At 38.4% G+C, this 26,400-nt stretch overlaps 1 protein-coding gene across 5 annotated transcripts in view; it reads left to right on the top strand.

Moving 5' to 3' along the window:
- CFAP54 (cilia and flagella associated protein 54) overlaps window positions 1-26,400 on the top strand; it is a 140,205-nt gene that overhangs the window by 39,355 nt on the left and 74,450 nt on the right. For 4 of the 5 annotated variants that reach the window (XR_015728925.1, XM_087873968.1, XM_087873969.1 and 1 more), the window contains 10 exons: window positions 2,258-2,392; window positions 5,054-5,147; window positions 6,276-6,359; window positions 7,723-7,849; window positions 12,695-12,797; window positions 15,139-15,242; window positions 17,608-17,835; window positions 20,128-20,264; window positions 22,411-22,608; window positions 23,653-23,813. Coding sequence is in view for 4 of the 5 variants with exons in the window: in XM_087873968.1 (XP_087730094.1) it covers window positions 2,258-2,392; window positions 5,054-5,147; window positions 6,276-6,359; window positions 7,723-7,849; window positions 12,695-12,797; window positions 15,139-15,242; window positions 17,608-17,835; window positions 20,128-20,264; window positions 22,411-22,608; window positions 23,653-23,813 (1,371 nt within the window). In the remaining variant the exon portion in view is untranslated. The remainder of the gene's footprint in view (window positions 1-2,257; window positions 2,393-5,053; window positions 5,148-6,275; window positions 6,360-7,722; window positions 7,850-12,694; window positions 12,798-15,138; window positions 15,243-17,607; window positions 17,836-20,127; window positions 20,265-22,410; window positions 22,609-23,652; window positions 23,814-26,400) is intronic. The other variant, XM_087873970.1, reaches the window with a different exon arrangement.

The following is a 26,400-nucleotide window of genomic DNA, read 5'->3' as shown; positions in this document are numbered from 1 at the left end:
GTGTGTGTGTGTGTGTGTGTGTGTATTATCTGTCTGTCTGTATCGTCTATTGTCTATCTATATCTATCTATCTATCTATCTATTTATCATCTATCTATCTATCATCTATCTATCTGTCTGCCTATCATCTATTTTCCAGTGTGGTTTACAACTAGGATTTCTGATGTCCTGACATCTAAGCATAACTGCCATTGTTGACTTTGTCAAGATCAGCCAAAATTAATTACTACTACTGCATATTGTAACATACTTATTTGACTTATATCCTACCAATTTTAATACATTGGTTCACTGTGGTTTACAGCAAAAATGTAAAAGATCCACTATAAGGAACAGTAAACATCTATAGAAACAGGATTCAAACAAATGTAACATTAGAACATCCATAGTAGGTTTAAAATATTCAAAATTTTTAAAAAACTAAACAGTAACAACAATAAAACTGATGGCATAATTATAATGCGGAAGAGCACTAGAAGAGATTTATTTACTTCTTTCCTGAATTTTGTCAGGCAGTTGGTAAGCCTTATATCAATAGGAAAGTTGATCCATAATTTTGACACTACAATAGAAAAGCATTGACTTCTGAGAATAATCCCCCAACCCTCTTGGTAACAGGGTATCAGTAGTACAGAAGTATGTTGTTCTGGAAATATTTAGGTGCTAAGCCATGAAACAATTTTTATGTGAAAACCATCACTTTATGTTGTATCTGGAAACTATTCAGGAACCAGTGTAAGGTCTGAAGTATTATTATCTTATGTTGCTGATGGCAAGGTGTAATAAAGCAGCTTCTTCTGAGATACTTCGTCTCTGAGATTACCTATACCTACAGGTGAACAGTGACTGGAAAATTAGATATCCACCCATTTGTTACAGATTTCCCCATCATACCTTTGAGGGAATCAGGAAATGATTGAAGGGGAAATCCACACCCCATTCTAAGATTGGTTAAATTATAGGAAGGGAAGCCAAATAAAAGTTTTGAGACGTGATATCTCAGCCAAGGTAAAAGGCAATTGGTCAACTCCAGGATTAAAAAAATCAATTGGTTATGAGAGTAAGGTAACTATTTCTGGGTGCATAAATCTGTTTCATTATCTTTTGTTTTGTTATGGCCAGCTGCTCCCCACTATACAGAGGTTATTCAGAAGCTAGGTCACTGCATTTGGACCAATTATAGCTTCTGTGTAGTCTTTAAAGATAACTGTATATAGAATGCAGAAATTCAATTTTCTGGTGATAAAGTCACTACAGTTAGGTTCCCTTGCCCTAAATAAAACTAATTGCCCAGCGAGTTAGTTAGGAAAAGGCTTTCTGGGCATGGCCTTCATCTGCTACTTTATTGGGAGCTATGAGTTCAAGATAATCCCAAAGTCACAGATCAGCTCTTTCAGAGGTAATACTTCTCTATCAAGAAACAACACTGGATACATAATATTGCCCCATCAAGTATAAATAATAACTTTGTCTCCCTTTATTTGTTCTGCCCCATCCAGACACTTTCAGGCTCCAGACACTGGGAAATGACCTTCACATTGTCTCTAATCCAACCCAGAATGGCTATACTACTAAACTGGATGTCATCAACATACAGATAGTTCTCAACAATTGGGCCCAGAATCATGGTCATTGAGTGAAGTGTTCATTAAGCAAGACCCCACATGGCCACTTTGCAGAATGACTGCAATCCCAGTTCTCTCAGTTGTAGTCATTAAGTGGAGTGCTGGAAAGGGAACCCAGGCCTCCCACCAAACCCTACAGGCCTGGGTTCTCTCCCTGTTCCATTGGGAAGAATGTGAGAGATATCTTGGCATGCTTTAGGAATGGACTTCAAGTTGGCAAAACTGCTAGCAAACAGTATCATTCGGAGGCCTTACCCATAGTCTTATTGTATTATGGCAACAGACCATTAAGAAAGAATAAGATCTCATTGCTGAATAAGATCAAAATGGAAGGGAAACATTTTCACAAGGCTTGAGCAGATAGAGGTTAAGCACTCAATGATAAAATAGCATCCATCTGATAATGTTTGGATATGCTGGGAAGGGAAAAACTGTAAGTAGAAACTTTTTTGGTTCTTCTTGCAGCAGAATTCTTCTGATCACGATCCCCATATATCCCTGAATACAGCTGCTTTGGATTTAAAGCTTATTTTATAAGTTGGCACAAGATTTTGATTTTTTTAAAAAAACATGTAATATCCATTTAAAAAATATTATATATTATATAGAATTATATGATATATATTTAATAGATACTGCGCTTATGGAAAGAATATGAATTAGCAATAGTTATTATCAACTATGGGAAAAGGTTGTTGGATTGCTCACAAGCACCATCCCAAGTGACTATAACTGGAGAAGGAGCAGATGAAATACTAGAAGAAGAGGTAACTGCTTTTGTTTTTCATTTCCTCTCTTTTTATATGATTTATGATACATGTACATAGAAAGAAAAGGTGAACTGATTAAGTCTTCAAGGAGTTGACAAAACTCAAGTGGCTGTCGCATTGTCTGTTTCTCCCTCTCTTCTGTTGTATAGTTTAATATTTTGCCCTGTAGTATGAGGCAGAAAACTCAGAATGGGGATTAGAGCTGTATGTGGATAGTTAGATGTAGTGGCATCTTTTGGGCTCATAAGCTCTAAATGAGGTAACATTTAAGGTAACATAATCAAGGCTGTTGCAGATTATGTATTTTCCATTTAAATAAATGTAGTATTTACAATAAAGCAAGTACAACTAACTCTATGGAACAAGTCTACTAAGAATATGGTAATAGAGGATCTTATTAAAAGCAAGCAACTAGGTAGAAGGAGAAAATGATGAAAGTAAATGGTTGGAAAAGGAGCAAGATAGACAGAGAAGCCATTTTAAAGAGAACAGTAGCACAATGGCTCTCTCTCTTACCACCTTTATTGCATAGAGGGTGAATGTCTGGAGTAAATAATTTCTTCTGTCCATGAAAGATCTCTAGACAAATGATAAAAGATAAACATGCTTTTGAGTGCTCCTTACTACATGGACTCATCCATGCAGTTCTCCTCGCAACAGTATAGAAATGGCCTAACAGCCAATTTATAGTCTTAACTTTCCAAACTAGCCTACAGCCTGGAATTCCATAATGGTTTTCTATTCAAGTATTAACTAGGTTTGATTCTATTTAGCATTGGAAGTTAGATACAGGAAGTCCTTGTTTTAGGATCACAGTTGGGACCAGGACTTCCACATTTAAGTGACATGATCATAAAATGAGACATCACATGACTGCATTGCTTAGCAGTGTCAAACCTGGCAATCCCGGTTGCAGTTGTAACTCCAGACATGTGGCCTACATGTGGGAAGCAGAGGGAATCTCAGGTATGGAGTTTGGTTTCCACAGGGAGATGGAGGCAGTTTGGGAGGCGTGGCACATGCAACATGCAAGTTAGGAGACTGCGGCATGAGCTCAGGGAGGCTGGAGAAAGGGTGTGCATATATATTTGTGAGTGCAGACCAGGAAAAAAATATGCTATAAGCTGGGTGCCTCTTGGTCCACTGCAGCTCTGGGGCTGCAAAAAGCCGCTGCACCTTGAAAGGCACTAGCAATGCAGTGTAAAGCGGCTATACTCTGGGAAGCTCCAGTAGTACAGCACAAAGATGTCACGCACAGGCAAACACAAAGAGTCTTTGTGGCATACCACAGGTCTGGAACTGCAAAAGGTCCTCAAGCTGCAAGACAGTGTAAAGACCTGCCCCACCCGCAATATGGTGCAAAGGGGCTTCTTTGTGTGCTGTAGCTTTGCAGAAGCCCATAACCTATGGTGCAAAGCACAGCCCAGTAGAATGGTACAACAGGGTTTCTTGCCACATTAGGAAATTGCAGCTGCCCCAGCCCAGTCATAGTCACCCTTGCCACTCTGCACTCTAAGGCCCCTTCTGCCCTCTGCTCCAGTGTCCTAGCTGCCCACCATCTTCTTTCTCCTGCTGCTGACAGAGTTCATCCAGCCTGGCCCTACACAAGACAGCTTCTAGCCATTTGTGACTTTTTTCTTCAATCTTGCAAGGAATCCATTGTGTGCAACCTGGGGAAGAAAGCCTTGTGTTGCTGGCTGCTGCCTCACAAAGGGCCAGACATTCTTGGTCAGCAGTGGAAGAAAGATGGCAAAGATCAACTAGGATGTTGGAATCTGTGGAATGCAGGGGGCCAAAAGGGCACAGATGGGGGAAGATAGGCAGATGGAGTGAGTTGAGGTGCACCTGTGGTGTTAATTGCTGGCTGCCTGCCAATTGCCCAAATTTTGATCATGTCACCACAGGGCTGCAGCGGTGGCCATAACTTTGAGGACCAGTTCTAAGTTCCTTTCTTCAGTGCCGCCATGACTTCAGGTGGTCACTGAATGAATGATTGTTAAACAAGGACTACCTGTAAGGTTGGCTAGGGTTGCTCCTTACTGAAACCAAAAAACAAATAGAGACTCTGGAAAATTAGAAATCATAGTTGGTGAGTGGATTGGAAGACTTTATTGTGAATATTTTTCCTCTGTTTGTAGAGGGGAATGAGAAATGAATGAGATTACTATGCAGACTGAGCAGGACTAGAAGGCTAGTATATATAGCATAAACAGAACCCCAATGTAACAATAACTTATACATATATAATTGGAGGTAAGAGCATGTCATATTCATAGATTTATGTTTCCAGAATAAATGGTATAGAGTTATGTTTATTGAGCCCACTTTACTATAGTTTTGAGGGCTAGCTTATTTATTTATTTTTATCCTGCCTTTATTTTTTTATAAATAAGTCAAGATGGCAAAACATACATATTGTCCTTCCTCCTCCAATTTGACCACAGTAACCCTGTGTGGCTTAAATCTTAGTGCCTCATTGATTTCATTATCATATGGTCTGGAATTCAAATGAAACACAAACTTGTGTTCTGAAATTAGATTAAAGTTAAATAGAAATATTTACTGTTTTGTTTATTATTGACCTGTTGTTTTTGTCTTAATTCTGCAGCTAGCTAAATGCTACTGTATATAAAATGGTGAATTAATGTATTATTATAGATTCCATCTAAAAGGCTGAGAGCAGGTACAGTTGCAAAAGTAAGTGAGAATTTAGAAGTTCTGGAAAACATGCTTCTGAGACTGATAAAAGCAGGTATATATTTAATATGAATATCTTGGTCCTAATACCTCTGTTACTGTTAAGATAATAATATATTTAAATATGTTAAGCCCATTAAGTATATTAAGCATTTAATCATATATCCTAAATATGTTAGGTACACTTACTCTTTTTTTAAATATGGAATTTAAAATCTGTCAATCTGTAATATGCAAAATATATTCCTGCATGTAACATTTTATTTACAGTCATTTCTGTGGTCTTCAAAGAAACTTACTTTGTATTTGAGAACTGAGATTGTTGGGGGCAATATGCTGACTCTATAAATTGCTTAGAGAGGGCTGTAAAGCACTGTGAAGTGGTATATAAGTCTAAGTGCTATTGCTATTGTTATTTAGATAACAAAATAATCTAAATATCCTGATTCTATTTAAGTATTTTCTAAACTAGACAACCAAGCCCTGTTGAGTCATCATTCAGAGATATTTCATTACTGCAACAGAGAAACAGAATGATCATGGGCAAACAAAAAAAGCAGTGGGAGTGGGACTGACTTCCAACTTCCTGCCAGCTTTCCCATTAAGTTTCCTTGTGGGAAGTTCTCATGAACTTCAAAAATTCCCATTCCTCTCCTCTCCCCTCCCCCTCCCCTGAAGTGAATTTAAATTTGGATATGTTAGAATATTTCAGTGTAGAAAAAAATAGATTTAAATGGAGCAATATTCCAATCTAATGAAGGATATATAACTTGATTAGGAATTCTGGCTATAGCAGACACCGTGATGATTAATAAATGAAATATGTCTATTAAAATATTTGATCACTAATATTAAAATGGCCTTCTTTTGTAATTTGTTTCTTGTTCCACAACCACTTTTGAGAATGTGTTAATCAAAATTATTACATATCTAGTTGATCCTAAATAACCACCGATGTATATTTGATACATATTTTATGCTCCACAAAACTGGTAATGATATAGCTAAAATTCATGTTAAATTTTGAAGGAAAAAAACCCAAGTGTATATAACAACTAGAAGTAGAAATTTAATAAAATGAGAAAAGTTTATTTGAATGATGTCACTTTTTGATGAAATGTATCTAGTGTATCTGTGCACTTCTGTTCATTGTGTTGAATTTAGTCAAATCTGCTCTGTCTAGGACAAGATCTTACAGGAGAAGAAGATCCTTTATTCTTGTATCCTGTAGTTTCAAATTGGCAACCAAAGACTGCTTATAGGGAAGGTAATTATTTTAAAGTGTATTATTAGCATATTAAGTTTTCCCTCCCACTATATGTGTACAGATTTGAAAATATAATGAGTATAAATTTAAGAAGCAGCTTTTGTGACTTTTAAATAGTTTTCTTTTAAAGAAAACTCTTCAATGCAAATATTTTGTTTTTGGTATATTAGTTGTCTGGCTAACTTGGAGCATACTTTGTAGGAGTCTGTATTTTATGATGGAAGCAGGGTTTTGTTTTTAATGCCATTTTAATAAAGATACTGCATTTTCAAAAAAAAAAAAAAAAAAAAAAGTGAGCAGCCAAAAAAAAAAAATCCTGCTTCTTTTAGAAAACTATTCTTCAGAAGGTGATAGGTTCAGATAGTAGCCCCTCTAGTAGCATTGAAATTTACACATGAGTAGGTAGACTTTTTGGTCCAAAAGTTGTTTGGGACATTAAATGTTTTAAGCACAAACTTACATTATTCTAGGACATGGGTGACAAACTCACCACCTCACATTGCCATCACGTGATGTTTCGTGACGTTTTTCCCCTTTGTGGAGCTGGGGTGGTGTGGCCTGTGTATGATGCCCCTGGGCCGCCAGTTTCACACCCTGTTCTAGGAGTATAAGTAAAGTTAGAAAGATATATAAATTTTTAGAAATCATTCTAAAGCCTATTTGCCATATTAGGGATGAAATATAACTTCTGAAGATCTAGGAGTAATTAGCAGTATGTTGTATTAATTGCCAGTGAGATTTGATGATAACTTTTTGTGATTTACTTTCAAATTTCAAAACAATTTACTTTCCTGTGATTAGTCTAGGAAGGAGTTAGATGCATTGTGTTTCTATACTTCACTACCATTAATCACTGTTACATGTGGTCTTTGGAGTCTCTGTTGTTCGAGTTTTGATTTCTGCATAACCATGCAAACTTACATTTTTAAAATTAAGGCAATACCCTCTCTTAACTAGGAAAAAATTGCCACAACACAGGGATATGTCGAATGTAAATAGTTGTTGTCATTAAAATATATCAAATAATTTTAGTGTTTTAAATTTTTAACCATAAAGAATTTTCTCTATAACAAGCATTATTTTATTATTTTTTAATGTCAAGCTTTAATTTTAGCTTTGGATGCAGATTAAAATTTAAGATTTTAGAAATCTATTTTCAGATGTTATAAATTTATCTATTTATTTGATTTATGAAAATTTATATTGCTGCCTACTCGCACATGGTGATTCATGGCAGCTTCCATTTAAAGTGATACAAATTAGTTTGATTAATGGAATATTCTATCAAGAATAGTAATTAAAAATTAAAAGTACTACACATATAATGGTATGGAATAACTACACTTATTTTACGTTTACACAGTACTGAAATTTAAGAAGAACTCTCGCTTCCTTGAATATTTTGTCATGCTTGTATTCAGAGCACTAAATGAGGATAAATTGTTGCGAATAATGGAGTGGTCTGACGATGTTCAAGAATATCTTAAAAAGTAGGTGTAAAGTGTTTTGAATTGACAAAAGTGTTATGGCCATGCAATTGCAGAAACTATAACTGCAATGATAGTTGATCTGTTGTATGTACACTGAGAGCTGTACATACAAATTCCTTGTGTGTCTAATCACACATGGCCAATAAAGAATTCTGTTCTTCTTTCAATTGCACCATAATATTTTTTCATATTAATATGGCTGCTTAGAGATATTTCCAGAACTTGTAATGGACATTAGTTATTATATCGCAAGACAAATATCTAGCTAGGGAGTTACCGTATTTTCCGGCGTATAAGACGACTGGGCGTATAAGACGACCCCCTACTTTTCCTGTTAAAATATAGGGTTTGGGCTATACTCACCGTATAAGACTATCCCTCTTCCAACGCACACCAAATAAAAATTAAAAAAACATCAACTGGCTCACCCACAATGTAAAAGCAGCTGTGCTAGACCCAAAATGGCCCCTGAAACAAGCAGGAACCTCACACAGCCCCAAAAAGCCCCAAAAAACAACTTTCACGCTTTACACACACACAACACAACACAACACAACACAACTGGCTCATCCACAATGTAAAAGTAGCTGTGCTAGACCCAAAATGGCCCCTGCAACAAGCAGGAACTTCACACAGCCACAAAAAGCCCAAAAACCCAACTTTCACACTTTACACACACAAAATTCCACATACAGCTTTGTGAGATTTTGTGTGTTTGTGTAGTTAGAGTGAAACACTACAGAAACACACTAAATCTCAGAAAGCTGCACAAATATTATTTTATTTTATTTTATTTTTATATGAAAGCTAAATTTAAAACTTCCTAAACTTTAAATGGCTAGGTCTAAAAAAGAACTTAAAAAAAACCCAATTAACTATTTTTTTTTAAAGATCCCAAAGGGGAAAAAAACTTACGTACCCAATAGAACAGGGGTCTCCAACCTTGGCAACTTTAAGACTTGTAGACTTCAACTCCCACAATTCCTCAGCCAGCTTTGTTTTGCTGGCTGAGGAATTCTGGGAGTTGAAGTCCACAACTCCCTGCCTGCTTGGTTGTAGGCAGGGAGTTGCTTGCTGATGGAATGGATTCAGGCAAGCAAAGCAAGGCAAGCAGCTAAGGCAGTGGTTCTCAACCTTCCTAATGCCGCGACCCTTTAATACAGTTCCTCATGTTGTGGTGACCCCCAACGATAAAGTTATTCCTAAAACCATCAAAAATATGTGTTTTCCGATGGTCTTAGGCCAGGGGTCCCCAACCTTTTGGACCTCAGGGACCACCAACTTCATAATTTTAAATTTCGCAGACCACTAATACGAATCCAGTTCCCCGCTTGCTGAAGCACCTGGACTCCCAGTACGGGATGGGGTCCTTCAGGCACTCTCCATCCTCTCTGTCTCTCTCTCTCTCTGTCTCCCACTCTTTCTCTCTCATTCTCTCTTTCTCTTTCTCTCATTTTCGCTTTCTCTCTCTCTCCCTCTCTTTCTTTCTCTCCCACTCTTTCTCATTCTCTCTTTCTCTCTCCCCCTCTCTCATTCTCTTTCTCTCTCCCCCTCTCTTTCTCATTCTTTCTTTCCCCCACTCTTTCCCTTTCTCTCCCCTCTTTCTCATTCTTTCTCTCTCTCTCCCACTCTTTCTCTCTCATTCTCTTTCTCCCCCCTTTCTCTCTCTCTTTCTCCCACTCTCTTTCTCTCCCCCCCCACTCTCTCTCATTCTCTCTTTCTCTCTGTCCCCCTTTCTCTCCCCCCCTTTCTCTTTCTCCCTCCCGCTCTTTCTCTTTCTCTCTCTCCCACTCTTTCTCTCTCATTCTCTTTCTCTCTCCCCCTCTTTCTCTCTCTCCCCACTCTCTCCCTCTCATTCTGATTCTCTCACTCTGATTCTCTTTCATTTTCTCTCCCTCTCTCTCATTCTCTCTCTGATTCTTTGGTTCTCTTTGATTCTGTCTCTTTCTCTGTCTCTCATTCTCTCTCTCTCACTCTCTCTCTCTGATTCTCTCTGTCTCTTTCTCTGATTCTCTTTCATTCTGTCTTTCTCTCTCTTTCATTCTTTGTCTCTTTCTCTCTCTGTCTTATTCTGATTCTCTCTTTCTCTCTCATTCTCTCTCTCTCTCATCTCATGGACCAGCCAGTGTCTTGGGGCTGAGAGGAAGTCAAGCATCTCCCTGAGAGACTGAGGGCCGGAAGAAGTGTGGGAGCGAAGCACTACTTGAACTTGTGCGGCATGAGCATTCGCCTTGGTATATTTGCGCCAGCTGATGGCCAAGGCAGCCCTCATCTGTCTGCTGAAAGTGCAGCATCAGGATTCTGCCTTGCTATATTTGTGGCGCAAGGCAGCCTTTGTTTCCTGCTGCTTGGGACTCAGAGCGGTAAATAGCGTCTGATCCAGAGAGCTGCTGGATTTTGCTCTCTAATCCGGATGCCAAATCGGCCCCCTGCAAACTCTCGTCTCTCGAGGAGCGCTCCCTGAAGCGGGGCTGGAAACTTTGGTTGGACTGCTTGAGAGGAGAGCTTGCAGGGGGGCGATCTGGTGTCTGCAATGGAGAGCGGCATCCGGCTTTTTCTCTCCGCTGTAAGAGCGCTGTAAGAACGGCAGCCCTCATCTCCTAATGTTTGGGACTCGGAGCGGTAAATGGTGACTGGTCCAGGGAGCAGCTGGATTTTGCAGTCCCAAGCATTAGGAGATGAGGACTGCCACTCTTACAGCGCTCTTACAGCGGAGAGAAAAAGCCGGATGCCGCTCTCCATTGCAGACATCAGATCGCCCCCCTGCAAGCTCTCCTCTCTCAAGCAGTCCAACCAAAGTTTCCAGCCCCGCTTCAGGGAGCGCTCCTTGAGAGACGAGAGTTTGCAGGGGGCCGATTTGGCATCCGGATTAGAGAGCAAAATCCAGCAGCTCTCCGGATCAGACGCCATTTACCACTCTGAGTCCCAGGCAGCAGGAAACAAAGGCTGCCTTGCACCACTCCTGACACAAATATACCAAGGCGGAATGCTGCTGCCGTACAAATGAAAGTTGTGCTTCACTCCCACAGCTTCCAGCCATCGCAAACGCCGCTTCTGCCGCCCCCTCCCCCACCGCCACAACAGCACCATTCATTCCGGATGGCGAGGGCTGCGCTCGTTTTTCTGTATTGCACCACCATCAAAACCCCTGTGAAAGGGTTGTTTGACCCCCCAACCACTGAGCTAAGGTAAGCAAGCCAGGAAAATGCGCTGCGCACTCCCACCCTTTGCCTGCGAGCCCGGACGCTGATCCGGACGGCTGCAGAATGAACTGGGCACCGGCTGTCATGTCTTTTCTGCTGTGCGGGGTTCGGCACCTGGGCTCCCGGGGTTTAAGCCTCTGGGCCAGCCCGTGCTGCTCCAGGATGTTCACTTCGGGCTCCTTGGAATCGCTGCCGGGCGGTTCTTCCCGTTGGGGCGATGGTGGGTGGCAGCGATCGGCGTCGCTTGGACTGCGGGAGCCACGGCGGACTCCTTCCCCACGAGGTATTGCTCTGCATTTCACCACCTCTTCCAGGCTCGCAGCCACCCACCATCGCCCCAACAGGAAGAACCACCCGGCAGCGATTCCAAGGAGCCTGAAGCTAACATCCTGGAGCAGCACGGGCTGGCCCGGAGGCTTAAACCCCGGGAGCATAGGTGCCGAACCCCGCACAGCAGAAAAGACATGACAGCCGGTGCCCAGTTTGTTCTGCAGCCGTCCGGATCGGCGCCAAGCCAGGAAAATGCGCTGCGCACTCCCACCCTTTGCCTGCGAGCCCGGACGCTGATCCGGATGGCTGCAGAAGGAACTGGGCACCGGCTGTCATGTCTTTTCTGCTGTGCGGGGTTCGGCACCTGGGCTCCCGGGGTTTAAGCCTCTGGGCCAGCCCGTGCTGCTCCAGGATGTTCGCTTCGGGCTCCTTGGAATCGCTGCCGGGCGGTTCTTCCCGTTGGGGCGATGGTGGGTGGCTGCGATCAGCGTCGATCGCTGCGCACTCCCACCCTTCGCCTGCGAGCCCAGGTGCCGATCCGCTTGGACTGCGGGAGCCACGGCGGTGCTGGCCGGGCTGGGTCTGGTGCGGCGGGCGGAGATGAAGGAGCAGCCTCGGCGGCAGCAGCAGCAGCAATTACAACGGGAAAAGCTGTGGGGAAAGGAGGACGAGGAAGATCTGGCAAGGCGGTGCGAGCACTTCATGGCTCCTCCGGTGAGCGGATTGCGAGAGCTGCGCGACTGGGGCGGAGACATGCGAAGTCGCATGGAGCTTCTCATAATGGAGACTCAGAGCCAGGTGTGCAAGGCGCTGGCCCAGGTCGACCGCGCCGCCGCTTTCACCGTGGACTGCTGGGAAAGGAAGGAAGGTGACCCGAATTCCGGGGTAGAGTGGGGACGCGTTCTTTCTTGTGGGCCGCGCACTGCCTGGCACCTCTTGTAGGTTGGAACTAATTCAGAGTACAGCTTCCCCTCAATGTTGCCGGCGCTCCCAAAGTGTCATCGGTCAGCGCCAGCAACTCAGATTCGGGTACCCGGCGTATAAGACGACCCCCGACTTTTGAGATGATTTTCCTGGGTTAAAAAGTCGTCTTATACGCCGGAAAATACGGTAAGAAAGAAGAATTGTATATGTTTGTTTCTTATTTGTCTCTTTCTTAACTCCTTTTCTATGATGAAATCAGACTAAAATGTTTTGGAGCAAAGCACATTCAGCCTTTCTTCATCTAAAAAACTGTGTATTTTTTTTACAAAAAGATGTGACAAAAATTATTGGTGAGGTAATGTTCTAAATATTGAAAATAAATATTCAGAGCTGCTGCTGCTTTTTGAAAAAACCTAATGTAGTAATGTTAGATGTTTTTGTTTACTAGGAGGAATAGATTCCTTCTTGGTATCAAACAAGTTCCAAAAAAGAGAAAGAAGATTCGTGGATCTGCAGAAACAAGAAGGACCACAACACAAGATGTTTCAAAGGTTAATTTAATAATAATAAAAAAAGATTTTGGGAACTGTTAGTTATTTGAATAAAAATTCAGTAAGCAAAAGTTACAATTTATGTCATAGTTGAATATAAAATCAAATTCTGAAGTCAGAAATTATAACTGTGTTAACAATCTACTCTACCAGTGAAAATAAAATATATAAAATAATCTCATGTAGAATATGTTATATATTAATGTCTACTTTTTAACTCATGTAAGGTATGTGAAGAGGTATGTTATTTATATCTATGGTATTTGTGCTGACATAACACACTTTGGATGTTGGGAAGATACAAATTGGGCCATATGCATGAATGCATTTTGTAATTATACACAATATAAATTACGGAAATGTAGTTCTAAATTAAACGGAACAGTTAAGATTATAGCTTTGATGATTGAGAAGATATCTCAAGGATTTATATCAAATAATAAGGATAGGTTACAGCAGGAGCTACAGACTAATAATCAAGCATGAAAGTAGTCAGAGTTTTTTCCCCACATGATTTAGCACAGGTACATCAGGCATGTAATAACATGAAGTATTATATATATTGATTTAGAGGGGCATGCATAACACTTAAGTTTTACTAGGTTAAAGTCTTAATCCATCCTTATGTTTAACCTGATCTATACTCCAAATACTTTCCTTTAAGCCTATTTACTTACTTACCTACCAAGATTGTAACAACTTCTTTTCGTTTTTTTCAGACTGAGTTCAGATCACATAGAATCTGCTTTTATTTATGTCACTGTTTGTTTTACAGGCTGTAGTTTTTTCTCTTTCTTTCTTTCTAAACCACGTTCACTTTCAAAATCTTTTTACAGAGGCTTTTTTGGCTAAACGTGCCTAAATCTGCACTTCTCTCTTTGAGACATTCAGCAATGATGAAATACTTAGAAGTAAACTGCATCTCACCGCAGACCTTAAATTATTTCTCCTTTGCTTCCACATACTGTAGCTCTCAGTTGACTTTACTTCGTTCTGTCACTCTATGATAATTCAACTTTTGTCCTGTGCCTTGTCATTTCCTTGCCTGCCTTATGTCTTTTGTCTCATTTAGACAAACTAATATGATCTACTTCCAGCTCCATCAGGGTGTTTGCAGCATTGGCAGCCAATGAGCATCTCAGTAACCAAACCATTAGTAATCTTGTTCTCCAGCCATTTTGGCCTTTATTTGAGTTTTGTTTGTTAATTGCTTACAAATAAGCAGAGAATAGAGATTCCTGTTTCTTTGAGAAGAGTTGTGAATCTATTTTATCAGAAACTTGGTTTCCCTTAAAAATACTGGTGAGAAAATGTGAACAATTTTCCAGTCTATTACAGCTGTGCTTTTCTCTATATATTCATGTGAAGGAAGAATTTTCATTTTCCAGTCACTTCTGTGCAAGTTTCTTTCTATAATGTGGGAAGAATATCTTAGGATCTTAAGTAGACAGTCATGTGAAAAAGGAAGTATACCTTCTTTGAGTTCTATGTTTTATGTATCAGGACATAGTAAAAATCATCTGGTCCTTAGTAGTTCTTAAAAGTAGGTACTCAAGTGAACAACAACACATGACATATTACACCATGTCATTTATTTTACAAAAAGAAAGCCAAAATTCAGAAACCAATTTAACAAAGTGTGTAAAATATTATTGATTTCACATGAAACTTATGAAGCAAATGAAATTTATAGCAAAATAATGCTTATTATCATAAAACAAAAATTAGAGCCTTGGGTGGGAGGGAGATACTAGATGTTCAAACTGGTTTTAGGAAAGTGAAAGGAATGGGAAGCATTATTGCTGATGCAAACCGGATAATTGAGAAACCCAAAGAATATCAAAAAGAAGCTGGCATGTGTTGTAGTGATATCTACAAAGATCAGAATCATGCTAGGCTCAAATTATAATTTGAACCCATTTTATATGAAGACTTAGTTCTGTGAAGTCTATAATGTTGGGAAAGGTAGAAGGAAAGAAGAAGAGAATGACCAGTAACAAGGTGGATGGATTTAATTACAATTGTAACTGTTGGAAGACATTAAACGACCAGATTAGAAATAGATTCTCCAGATTCTGCAGGAAAGAAAAAAAAATCTTATTACTATGTTTGCATATATGTATGTATTTATAAAACTTGTACATTGCCAATTTTATTACAATTCATTATGATTGTTCATTATTCTCAGAACATAATTTGTTTTATTTTATGAAGCTATTATGATGACTTATTTGAAATCAAATGAATGTAGATTTGTTGTTTGAGCTCTTACTGGGCTCTGGGTAACTGAAATTAGTGTTTTGAACATTTATAATTATGATATCATGATTTCTTTATATAGGCCACAGAATTATCAACACCCAAGAAGAGGGGTTCCAAGAAGAAAAGTCTGCCTAAACAATCTATTAAATCACCAGGCCAGGTCAAAACACCTGGTGGGAAACGGTAGCTTATGTATTTTTTCCCCTATAAATTACAATGGTATTTATGTTTAGGAATTTATGACATATTACAATTTATGACAGAATGCTGGATAATTTTTGCTTTCATTAATATTCACTAAAGTTCAGTAAACTTCCAGGCTAAATTTTAGATGACTTGAAATAAGTTTTATTTCTTTTAAATGTTGAAATTATTTGAATTATTTGAGCAATCCAAAACAAAATGGAGTTTCTCAAACAGCTAATTGGAAGCAAATTTGATGTAATGTGTAAATTAGTGGACCCAGGTTGTTGTCCTCCCAGAGATACAGAAACTTGCTGGCTGGGGATAGTGGTGTTTTTGGGACATTACTGTCCATCAACCATAGACTGGGAAACAAAAATGCATCTGTCCATCCATATAGATTTGGTATAATGGTTAAGACACCAGGCTAAAAGTGGAGGACCATGAGTTCTAGTTTGCAGGGTGACCTTAGACGAGTTCCATTTTCCACACGAAAAACAACCTTGTGAATTTTCTTCATTGTCTCCAACTTTGTGATTCCAAACTCTAACATCTTGCTTGCATTAGCATCTTGCATTAGCATCTTGCTTGCATGTTCTGTTGATTTTAGATTGAACTTGATTTCCTGTTATTCTTCATCAGTGGTGGAATTTATGGTTGGATAGCAATTATATTAAAAGGGCGTCCGAGAAATCTAATTGATATTATTGGACATTGATTGAATCATATGCAAGTACTATCTTTGCCACTGGTAATCCTTGACTTACAATCGTAATGCAGTCTGTCCATTACAGTCGTAAGACATGATGGTCCTAAAGTTGGTCATCACATGACTGACCCAATTTTATGACCTTTTTTTGCAACCCTCATTAAGTGAATGCTGTGGTCTTTAAAATGAACCAATTGATCACTATAGACTGGTTTTGCCAAAAAATGGAAGTAGATGCCATTTTTGGCAAAAATGTCATAAAGTGTTCCATGTGACACTGGGACGTTACAAACAGCTGTAAATGTGGTCTGGTTTCCAGGTGTCCAAAATACAATTCACATGATTGCGAAGCGGATCCCTGGTTGTTGTAACTTTAGAACCAGGTCATAAATACCCGTGCAGAGTTCTGTCGTAACTTTGAACAGTTGCCAAGTGACCCACCGCAATTTGAGGACTACCTGTATATATTTCCTGACTGAGAAACCAATACTATTCCTTCTTTGTTTTCCATGTTCTGAATGGTTAACATTATGATTTTTCTGTTGAAATCCCAGTGCATTATGATTCTCTAATGTTAATAAGTTCATTTCATCTTTCACTGTTGGGCTGGTCCGTATTCATGTTTTACATTCCACATTACCACTGTAATTCTGTCTTGGTGGCTTGGATTTTCTTTTCCTTCATGGCAACAGTGGAAGCTAGGTGTCTCAAAGGATTTAACTTAGTTGCTTCATAAACATTGGTTGCCCTAAAGATCCTCAGCTCTTTTTTGGTAGCATATTAAATGCCACCAAGTCTGAAGGGGCCATCATTTAGCACTATATTATTAATCAGTTTATCTTGTCTATCCATGTGGGTTTTGTTTACCAGTGCATTCTCCCATATACTGTGAAGTGATGCTGTTGCTGTTGTCACTAAAGTGATCATCAACATTCAGCATTTTCCTTATCACAGTGATAGAGCCTGGATAGCTCAGCAGACTAATGCATTGTAATTTAACTCCAGCTGTCTGCAATTAGTAAGTTCGAATCTTGCCAGGCTCAAGGTTGACTCAGTCTTTCATCCTTTCTAAGGTAGGTAAATTGAGGACCCAGTTTGTGGGGGCAATAAGCTGACTTTGTAAAAATATACAAAAGTATGAAGGCTATTGCTTAACGCATTGTAAGCCGCCCTGAGTCTCCAGAGAAGGGCGGCATATAAATCAAATTAAAAAAAAAAAGTTATGGAAACTTGGCTATCTCCATTACCAAGCAAAAAGTAAGCAAAGTCATCTTAACAAAAACCACTGCTTTAAAAAGGCCCTTGTGCCTTGAAATTGCTAACTAGAAACTTCATAATATACATGATGAGGGCTTTATAAAGATATGTCCCCCTAGATCTGGTCTGCGGAACAAGCTGGTCCCTCTTCTAAAAGTTGTTCATTTCTTCTCTATATGCATTCCTTAGACTAAATTAACTAAACTTAATTTATTAATGTGATGAAACATTTCTTTGTAGATGTAGATATCTACAAAGAAATGAGTTTCAAAGAAATATATTCATGGTCCATATCTATATCTATATCATCAGGAATGTAATTGTTTCTATAGTCTTAAAATACATTTTTCTCCAATGATTGCTTATCATTCAAGGTGCTGTTCCTATGATTTTATTTAGGAAACAAATAGAAGAAAAAAGAAAATTTGCTTTTGAAATCCTGATAATTAAGCTAAATATATGTTCTGATGTCTACATAAGACGAAGAAGGTTTCGTCGGCTATATAATGAAGAAATGCCATGGCGAGCTCAGCTTAACATTTACCTGGCAATTGTTCACTTTAATATGTTTAAAAAACGGACACAGGAGCTCTATAGTGCTGAAAATTTTGTACAAAGTCCAGACAGGTAAAAAGTGAAAAGTGAAAAGAATAACTAATGGGGCAATTTAACTGTGTCAGCCTCTTATTTCAAAAAATGTGTTTTAAATATATTTTAAAATTCTTGTGTTACTGGCTTATTTAAAATGTCTAGGACAAATATCAAACCAGGATACCAAAGACATCAAAGGAAGTGCCAAGACCAAAACAAACATATTTTTTATTTAAATTGTTCTCATTAATTATTTCTAATACTAAGAGTCTTTCCCCATTGGCTCAGTCAATCCAAATGATAGGAATGATCTCCCGAATCTGATTCACAAAGGAATTGCTTTCATTGGGCACCTTTTATAATCTTACAGCCTCTCTCTCCTCCTCCTCCGCTCCCAGTTTGCAAATTTTCAGTATTTCTGCATAAATATGACCTAAAATAATGTTTTTCACACAAGACCTAAAACTAGATAAATTATATTAGTCAAAAACATTATACTTGTTCATTTATTTCATTGAGGAAAATGATCCAAAGCAATATATTTGTGTGTGGCAAAAATATGTGAACTTCCAGGAGTATCAGTACATTTGAAGGGTAAATTAGAGTCAGTTATTTCAATCAGTGGATCGAATCAACCGTGAGCATGGGAGATCCTACCTTATTTAAACAACAGAATTATAAGTATTCACTAGCACAGATATGTGGAATTTTGTCCCAAGCAAAGGAGATTTCTAAGGACCTTTGAAAAACAGTTGTTGATGCTCACTAGGAATAAGAAAATGTTGCAAAGCTATTTGCATAGAGATTGGCCACTACCAGTCCACTGTCAGGTAGATTGTGTACAAATGGAGGCAATTCCTCAGGAGTGATTGACCAACTAAGTTCGCATGAGGAACAAGGCATGTAATACTAGGACAGGGGTGTCAAACTTGTGGCTTGCAGCCCGGATGAGTCATATGCTGGCCACCCAACCGGGGCCACCCCCGGTTTAGCGAAGGAGAAAAAAGTTACAATATGTCACATGATGACAGTGTGATGCGGCAAGTTTGACACCCCTGCTCTAGGAAGTCTCAAAGAAGCCCAGGGTAATTTCTAAGAAACTAAAGGCATTGAACAGAGAACTTTGAATCCATAGAGCCATTTGGAAATACTTGAGCTATGGAAGCAAATTCCCACCCACTCTGGATGCTCACATCCTTTATTGTTCTTTGCTGAAGCCATATTTTAGATTTTCAGAAAAAAATCGTTGAAGCAATAAGAGAAAGACTTTGTGAAGCAACTCTTCAGCCTTTGCATAAGATAACAGGTTTTATACAGCTATTGTCAATTCATGACTTTGATGTTGTGAAACTGGATTCTATTCATGAAAGTTTCAATAAAATCTGATATCTCAATGAGAGCAACAACAGATTCACCTAAACAGAATTCTTAGAGAATTTCTCCTTAGGTTCTGTCCAGTTTTCAGCCAATGCCCTAGTATTTCCAGTGGTTGTCTGATGGCTCAAGTATTGGCAATTATATTATTTGTGTAATGTTGGCACCATGAAAATGATGTCAGTTAATGAAAAGTAGTAATTTGTAATATTTGTGAAATGACATCATACAAATGATGGAAATGTCCTTGATATGATTTCCTTTTCAGTTTAAAAGAAATATGTGACTAATATTAGCCTCCTTTGATTTGTCCATCAAGATGAGAGTCAATTATAACTTAATTAAAATGATGCAAATTATTTATTTATTATTTTTCTGTACTGGTCTTTGATCAAAATGAATTATTACCAGTACTATAACTGCTATTATAGCCTTTGTAACAAACGAACTCAGATTTTTCTATATACAGTAAATTGACAGAATGTCGATTCAGATTTGTCTTGCTTATATTGACAATTTAAATACTGGAAAATTTTCATTTAAATTATTTAATAAGAGCTGGTTGCTGTCACCTGGCTATTAAAAGATGCAGTTCAGAATGTTAACTTCTGACACGAATAAAAAAAAACAAAGAATGTTAACCAATATAGTCGAGGCTTATCCTATTGTTGCCACACTTTAGACTATCCACAGGATTGTTAACATGTCTTTAGATGAGGGGTGTCAAACTAGTGGCCTTTGGGTGGATGCGTCATGCACAGGCCACACCCACTCCAGCTCCGCGAATGGAAAAAATGTCATGAAATGTCATGTGACGGCAATGTGATGCGGCAAGTTTGACACCCATGCTTCAGATGAAGTATTCTGCATCAAGAGTGTATAATGATAATATAATATTACTACATTTCAATTATTAAGTATGTGCTTGTGTTTGTGTATGTTTTTATTTTGCAGTTATAATGATCTCAACCCTGAAATATTCTCATTAAGCAATTCCGGCACAATCATGATAGCATCAGAGGAAGAAAACACAGATTTTAAACATCTGTCTTTTAAAAGAATATTTTCAGAAAAAATCAGTCGAAAAACTGGTAATACTATAAATAATAAAATGTGAATTTTCAACTATTGTGTTTTATGCAGTTATTTATTAAATTACATTAAGACATCCACAGTAATCCTTTTGGATCCTTGGTTCCAGTACTTTAAGACAGGGAACAATAAAATTAGTATTGTTGCATGTTGACTTTTGGAATGATTTTAAAATATTTTTTTGAATGGCTAACCTTTGGTGGCTAGGTTTGAGTCAATGGAACACATAAGCCATTAACACTGAATGTTTTTGGGGCAATCACTGAATTCTAATTTTGGAAGTGTCTGAAAATGTGCTCTAAATATGGTTTTTCAGTATGCATAGATAATTATACCATTTAACTATGTTGCTCTAGCCGACTTTCTGATTCCTTAAGGAACATTTCTAGTGTGCATGTTTTTTCTTTCATAGCCAATGTCTTAATTCAATCTATTCTTATCTAAAGTCTAACCATACATTTGTACATTTTATCTTCTGTAGTCTTACTTATATCTTGTATATTTGTTCCTGGATTCTTTGTTCTATATGTGCATTATATTTTGAATCATCATTCTATTTTCTTCCTCTTTTCTCTCTTTCTCTCTCTTTTCTATTTTGCAACATTTTCTGCTTCTGGGATTTTAATGGCTTTTGGTTGTGGATTCTTTCCAATTATCTGCCTTGGGCTCACTATAGAAACTTTACTGTTTCTGTCTCTCCAGTAGTTATTTTATTCTAGATGGCCATTTGATCTTAATCTGCATTACCACAAACAAGGATCTGTTTGTCAGGTAATAGATAACAGTATTGCATCTTAAAAACCATAGTTATTATATTCAGATATTTAAAATGAGAATTGATATAGTGAATATTTAATATCTCAGAAAGATTTCCATAACTCCTTAAATAGTAGCTGTGCTGTTTTTAGAATTAACCTTTTCTCAGTTTTATATATTTAAAAGATTTCATATGTCCCTGTGGGATAGATAAATATGTTTTTCCCCCTTCTGACTCATTTATTCTATTTCAGTATTCTTTTTTCCTAGATTGAACATTTATTTTTCATTCTGCCATTTCTTCTGTCTGGTCTAACATATTTTCAAACTCAGTATCTGTAAATTCATATTTATATGTATGGAATACATGGAGTGACAGTACAACTAGTCTTACAGTAAACTTCACATTGTTGATTTCTCTTTCAAAAGCATTATAACTATGTCCATTGAACATATTTGAAACTTAAATTTGTTGTTGCCTAGAATAGCTTCCATTATAAGTCTAGTAAGAAAACGGCATTTTTAAGGATCTGTCTGTGTTGGTTTGCTAATCTCTGGAGTCTGTGATTTACAGCATTCTATTATCTGGATTTCGTGTTGTTCAGCTGAATTAGGTAGATGTCAAACATTATTCTCTCTTTGGAAGCTGAGAGAGTCACATAGCTTAGCATAAATCAGACCTCCTTGATAGTCAACTTCAAAAAATGGTTGATGAATTCCTCAGAGCATCTATAAATTCCAGGGCAAACATCTTATAATTGATTCCAGAGAATATAACTTACATGGATCTATTGTGATTTTGTTTATTGTTTATATTTGGGTGTAGACAGTTACATTGTTAATACAACAAGTCTTGAAGTTATGTTTCAAAAAAATTCATTGACTTAAAGTTACTTCTGTGGAACAAATACAGTTCATGTTGAGGCATTTTGATCATAGCAACAGCTTACCCTGAAAAGAGTACTGCAATTCTTATTTAAATGTACTTTCCTCAGTTTTTACATTTGAGTACTGCATGTCTTTCCTTCTTGAGACATTTCAGAATTCCCAGAATTAATGGAAATGGAAACAAGACTTTATTATTTTTTCCTACATATCTTTAAACAGAATGGCCATTCCATATCATTTGATAGCAACAATATAATGTATCACTGCTAATTCTTCTTGCACATCTTCTTTATTACTAGCAGCAGATAAGTAATCAAACACAGTAGTTCCTGACTAGCTGTTAGAGAAATGCTGAAAAACATTTCTTCAGATTTTTTCTAGTTTGATCTTTTGTTAGGTTGAGAGCAGTTATAAATTTCCGGAGAAATACTTTCCCTGAATATTCTGCTGCCAACAGCTCATCTTCAATGAATATAACCTTCCTTGCTCTTCTTTGCTCAGACACCCCTGATCTTACTTCCCCTGCCTTCGACAATGGGCTTTCCTTGCCTGCTTCTAGCCCTACATTACAAAGTATTTCTTCAGGCACTGTTTCCAGCTCAAGCATACTTGACCACAATAATTGTCTCTCCCCTGAAATTGATGCCATGAGTGAATTCATTGAACTGACCCAACTCTCAACTTCAGGCCAAGATTCAGGTGGGTTGCCACATGCATGTCGGGTACTTGACAATTTTTGAATTGATCATATCCTCACAAATTAGGGAACTATTTTCAAAAAAGTATAATTTACTAACTCACAGTTAAACTTTCACTACATATTGCCAAGTGCTCTATCTGTGGACCTTGAAAAAATTATAAGACTCATATGAATATGGCAAAGTTTATGGACGGATAAAAAAATCAAAACCAGAGTAGTTGTCAATAATCCATGGGAAATGGTAATTTTCATGTAAAGCAAGACAATATACAAACTGAGGAATTTTAAAAGGAAGAATAATCTCATAGCAACTGGTAAGGAAACCAATTGGTTTTCCTTGGTAATATGGATTTGAGATTGCAGTTATAAACATTATAAAAGAAAGTTAATAATTTTCCTATTATCATCTGGACAAGTCGTTTAAAAGGTTTGCTATATCTTCCCTGCCATGCTTATTTTATTTATTTTTATTGAATCAAGTAACCATTGAAATATAACATGCACTATAGCAAGGGTCCCCAACCCCTGGTCTGTGGACTGGCACTGGACTGTGGCATGCCAGAAACTGGGCCGTCTCATCTGCAGGATGCAGGCAGCACGTGAAACCATGCCCACTCTGGTCCCTTTAAAAACCTCTCCCATGGAACCCATCCCTGATGCCCAAAAGGTTGGGGGCCACTGCACTATAGCATTTAATACATATTTTTTCTGGAAAGCAGAGTGAGGAATATATTCTCCAATGACTGAGTGAAGTGATTAACTCAGATTGTACCAAGAAACATCTTTCATTGATTAAAACATCTTGATTGGAGATGTGGGTGTGATGCTTATTTACTTAAAACCCTATCTTACAAGAGATTTAGGTGTATATTCTGTGGCATTTTCCTTTATCTTTGAAAAAATATTATTTTAATAAACTAGTATAACTAAAGACTCACTGTACAGACTTTGTTCTCTTAATAAGAGGATTAGAACTGTTTTTACAATTACTTTGTGAATTGCTGTTAGTTAAACTCAATGATTTTTGTTTGTTTTTATTTTAGAACCCACTATTTCTCCTGATCGTAGTTCTAAGTTGAGTGATAGAGACACTCCTCGACTGCCTCAAGGTTATAGTTCTGTTAAGGAACGTGAAAAAGCAAGTTGTTATTCTGCAGTGCTGGAACATTTCACGAAAACATTCCTGTATTTTAGAAGAGCTGTGGTAATGTTAACTATGTTTACAATTCTAGTAAACATATCACTTCTGATTTTGTTGAGCAAATAACGTTCTCACATTTGGCAAGAATATATTTCTGTCAATTTCTAGTTTCTTGCTGCATTGTTGTTCTGTTTTTGAAGATAAAAACTCTAAGAAAATGATGTAGGATAATTTTAAACTATTTTTAGTTCATTCCCTCTCTTTTCTCATTGATTCATGGAAGTCATTACTAGTCAGGTGCAATCTATATACATCTCCAGACATGCTCTTTTATTTCAGAGCAAGAGGGAGCTGCATTATTATTAAAATAATTTGATTATTTTTCAGGGCTGGAGATACAAGCCTATGACAGCAATCTGAAATGGCTAGGTTGAAAATCAGCCTCTTTGGTGTCAGTTGAGCTATACTGGAAAGACCAGGGGTCTGCAATTTTAAAAACTCAAAAGAGCCATTTGGACCTATTTCCCACAGAAAATAAAACACTGGGAGCCACAAAACCTCGGTGGGCGTGGCCAACTTGACGTCACTCACTTTCACCAGTCACATGACCCCTTAGCCACGCCTACCCAGCCGGTCATTAGGGCAGAGAACCGGTTGCTAAAAAACAACGGGAACCACAAAACCCTTTTGACATCTCTCTCTCTCTCTCTCCCTCCCTCCCCCCCCTCTCCCTCTCTCTTTCTGTATCTCTCTATGTCTCTCTCCCCCTCACTCTGTATCTCTCTGTCTCTGCCCCGCTTCTCCATCCCCCGCCGTTGCCCTTACCTTCTTAGGCCAGGCAAGGAGTGATTGGGAGGGGAGGGTGAGGGGTGGGGCCAGCCAGTGGTGGGATCATCCAACAGGGAGCCACAGCAGAGGGCCCAAAGAGCCATATGCGGCTCCGGAGCCGCACGTTGCAGACACCTGGGATAGACAATGGCTACTTCCAGTTTGAGGAATTCATTACCTTGAGGATTTCACTTGGACATGACACACACACAAAAAAGAATGAAGTGGTATTTATCACAAGAAGAAACTTACTGCAGCAATGGAAAACTTGTCAATGGTTAATGATTGCATTATAACAACCAAATCTGTGTCAACTATCATAGTTGTCCAAGTCTACACTCAACAATTAATGCAGCAGAGCTTGAAATAGAAGTTTTCTAAGTGAGCATCAGAAACTTTGAAGCAAGTGCTCAAAAAGAATATTGTTTAGATCCATGGGTTTTTACATAGGTGATTTTAATGCAAAGATTGGCAGCCAAGCAGAAACATGAATTACTAGAAACTTTTGACATGGGAAGAGAAATGATGTAGGTGATTGTTTGCATCCGTTTGCTTTGCATTAATTTTGCCATGAAAATTGATTTCAAATCATGAATTTTACATTTGGACCTCATCAAATAGATTGCACCATAACAAGATCAATTATGTCCTGTGCAGCCATCAACAGTACATTTCAGTCATCGTCAAGATTATTTTGTATCCATTATCGTTCATATTAAGAATTGTTGGCAGCTAAAGTCAGAGTTAACTTATGCGACATCAAAAAGACAGCACCATCCCAAAAGTTTGATATCACCCAAATACCTTCCATGTATGCAACTGAGATGAAAAATATGTTTGAACTGCTGGACACTGCTGAGAATATGCCCAATGCACTGTGGCAAAAAAAAATTCAACCATCATTGAAACAGCAATTGAGCATATGCCAAAATAGAAGCCAGAGAAAAAGCATAATTTATTTATTTTTATTTTACTTCAAATTTATATACCGTCCTTCTCCCTAGGGACTCAGGGCGGTGTACAGCCAAGTAAAAACACATAAATACATAATACATAATACATAGTTTAAGAACAGATTAAAAGGAAATATCTCAATTTGGCCCAAAATTTAAAAAGACAAATGAATTTAAAATCATTTAAAATCATTTAAAAGGATTTGTTAGGCCAGCCCGGCTTGTTGAAAAAGGAAAGTTTTAAGGGAATGGCGGAAGGCACGAAGGTCTTGGATTCTCCTTATCTCTGGGGGCAGTTGATTCCAGACGGTGGGAGCCCCCACAGAGAAGGCCCTCCCCCTGGGGGTCACCAGCCTGCATTGCTTGGCTGATGGCACCTTGAGGAGGCCCTCTCTGTGGGAGCGCACGGGTCGATGGGAGGTCGTCGGTGGCAGAAGGCGGTCTCGAAGATAACTAGGTCCTATTTATTTATTTATTTATTATTTAAATTTGTATACCGCCCTTCTCCCGAAGGACTCAGGGCGGTGCACAGCCAAAATTAAAATACATACAATACAAAATTTAAAATAATTTAAAAGCAGAATTAAATCAAATTGGCTTCCCAAAATATTAAAACCCATTACCCTTAAAATAACCCATTTAAAATTTTAAGCCAGCCCAGCTTGCTGAAATAGGAAGGTCTTCAAAGCTCAACGGAAGGTCCAGAGGTCCAGGATTAGTCGTATTCCTGGAGGTAGCTCGTTCCAGAAGGCGGGTGCCCCCACAGAGAAGGCTCTCCCCCTGGGGGTCGTCAGTCGGCATTGCTTGACCGACGGCACCCTAAGGAGGCCCTCTCTGTGGGACCGAGTTGGCCGGTGGGAGGTTATCGG

This window comes from Pantherophis guttatus, chromosome 7 (assembly GCF_059756535.1).
Source record: "Pantherophis guttatus breed Tessera chromosome 7, ASM5975653v1, whole genome shotgun sequence".
Lineage (NCBI taxonomy): Eukaryota > Metazoa > Chordata > Lepidosauria > Squamata > Colubridae > Pantherophis > Pantherophis guttatus.
This window is presented reverse-complemented; position numbering and strand designations above follow the sequence as displayed.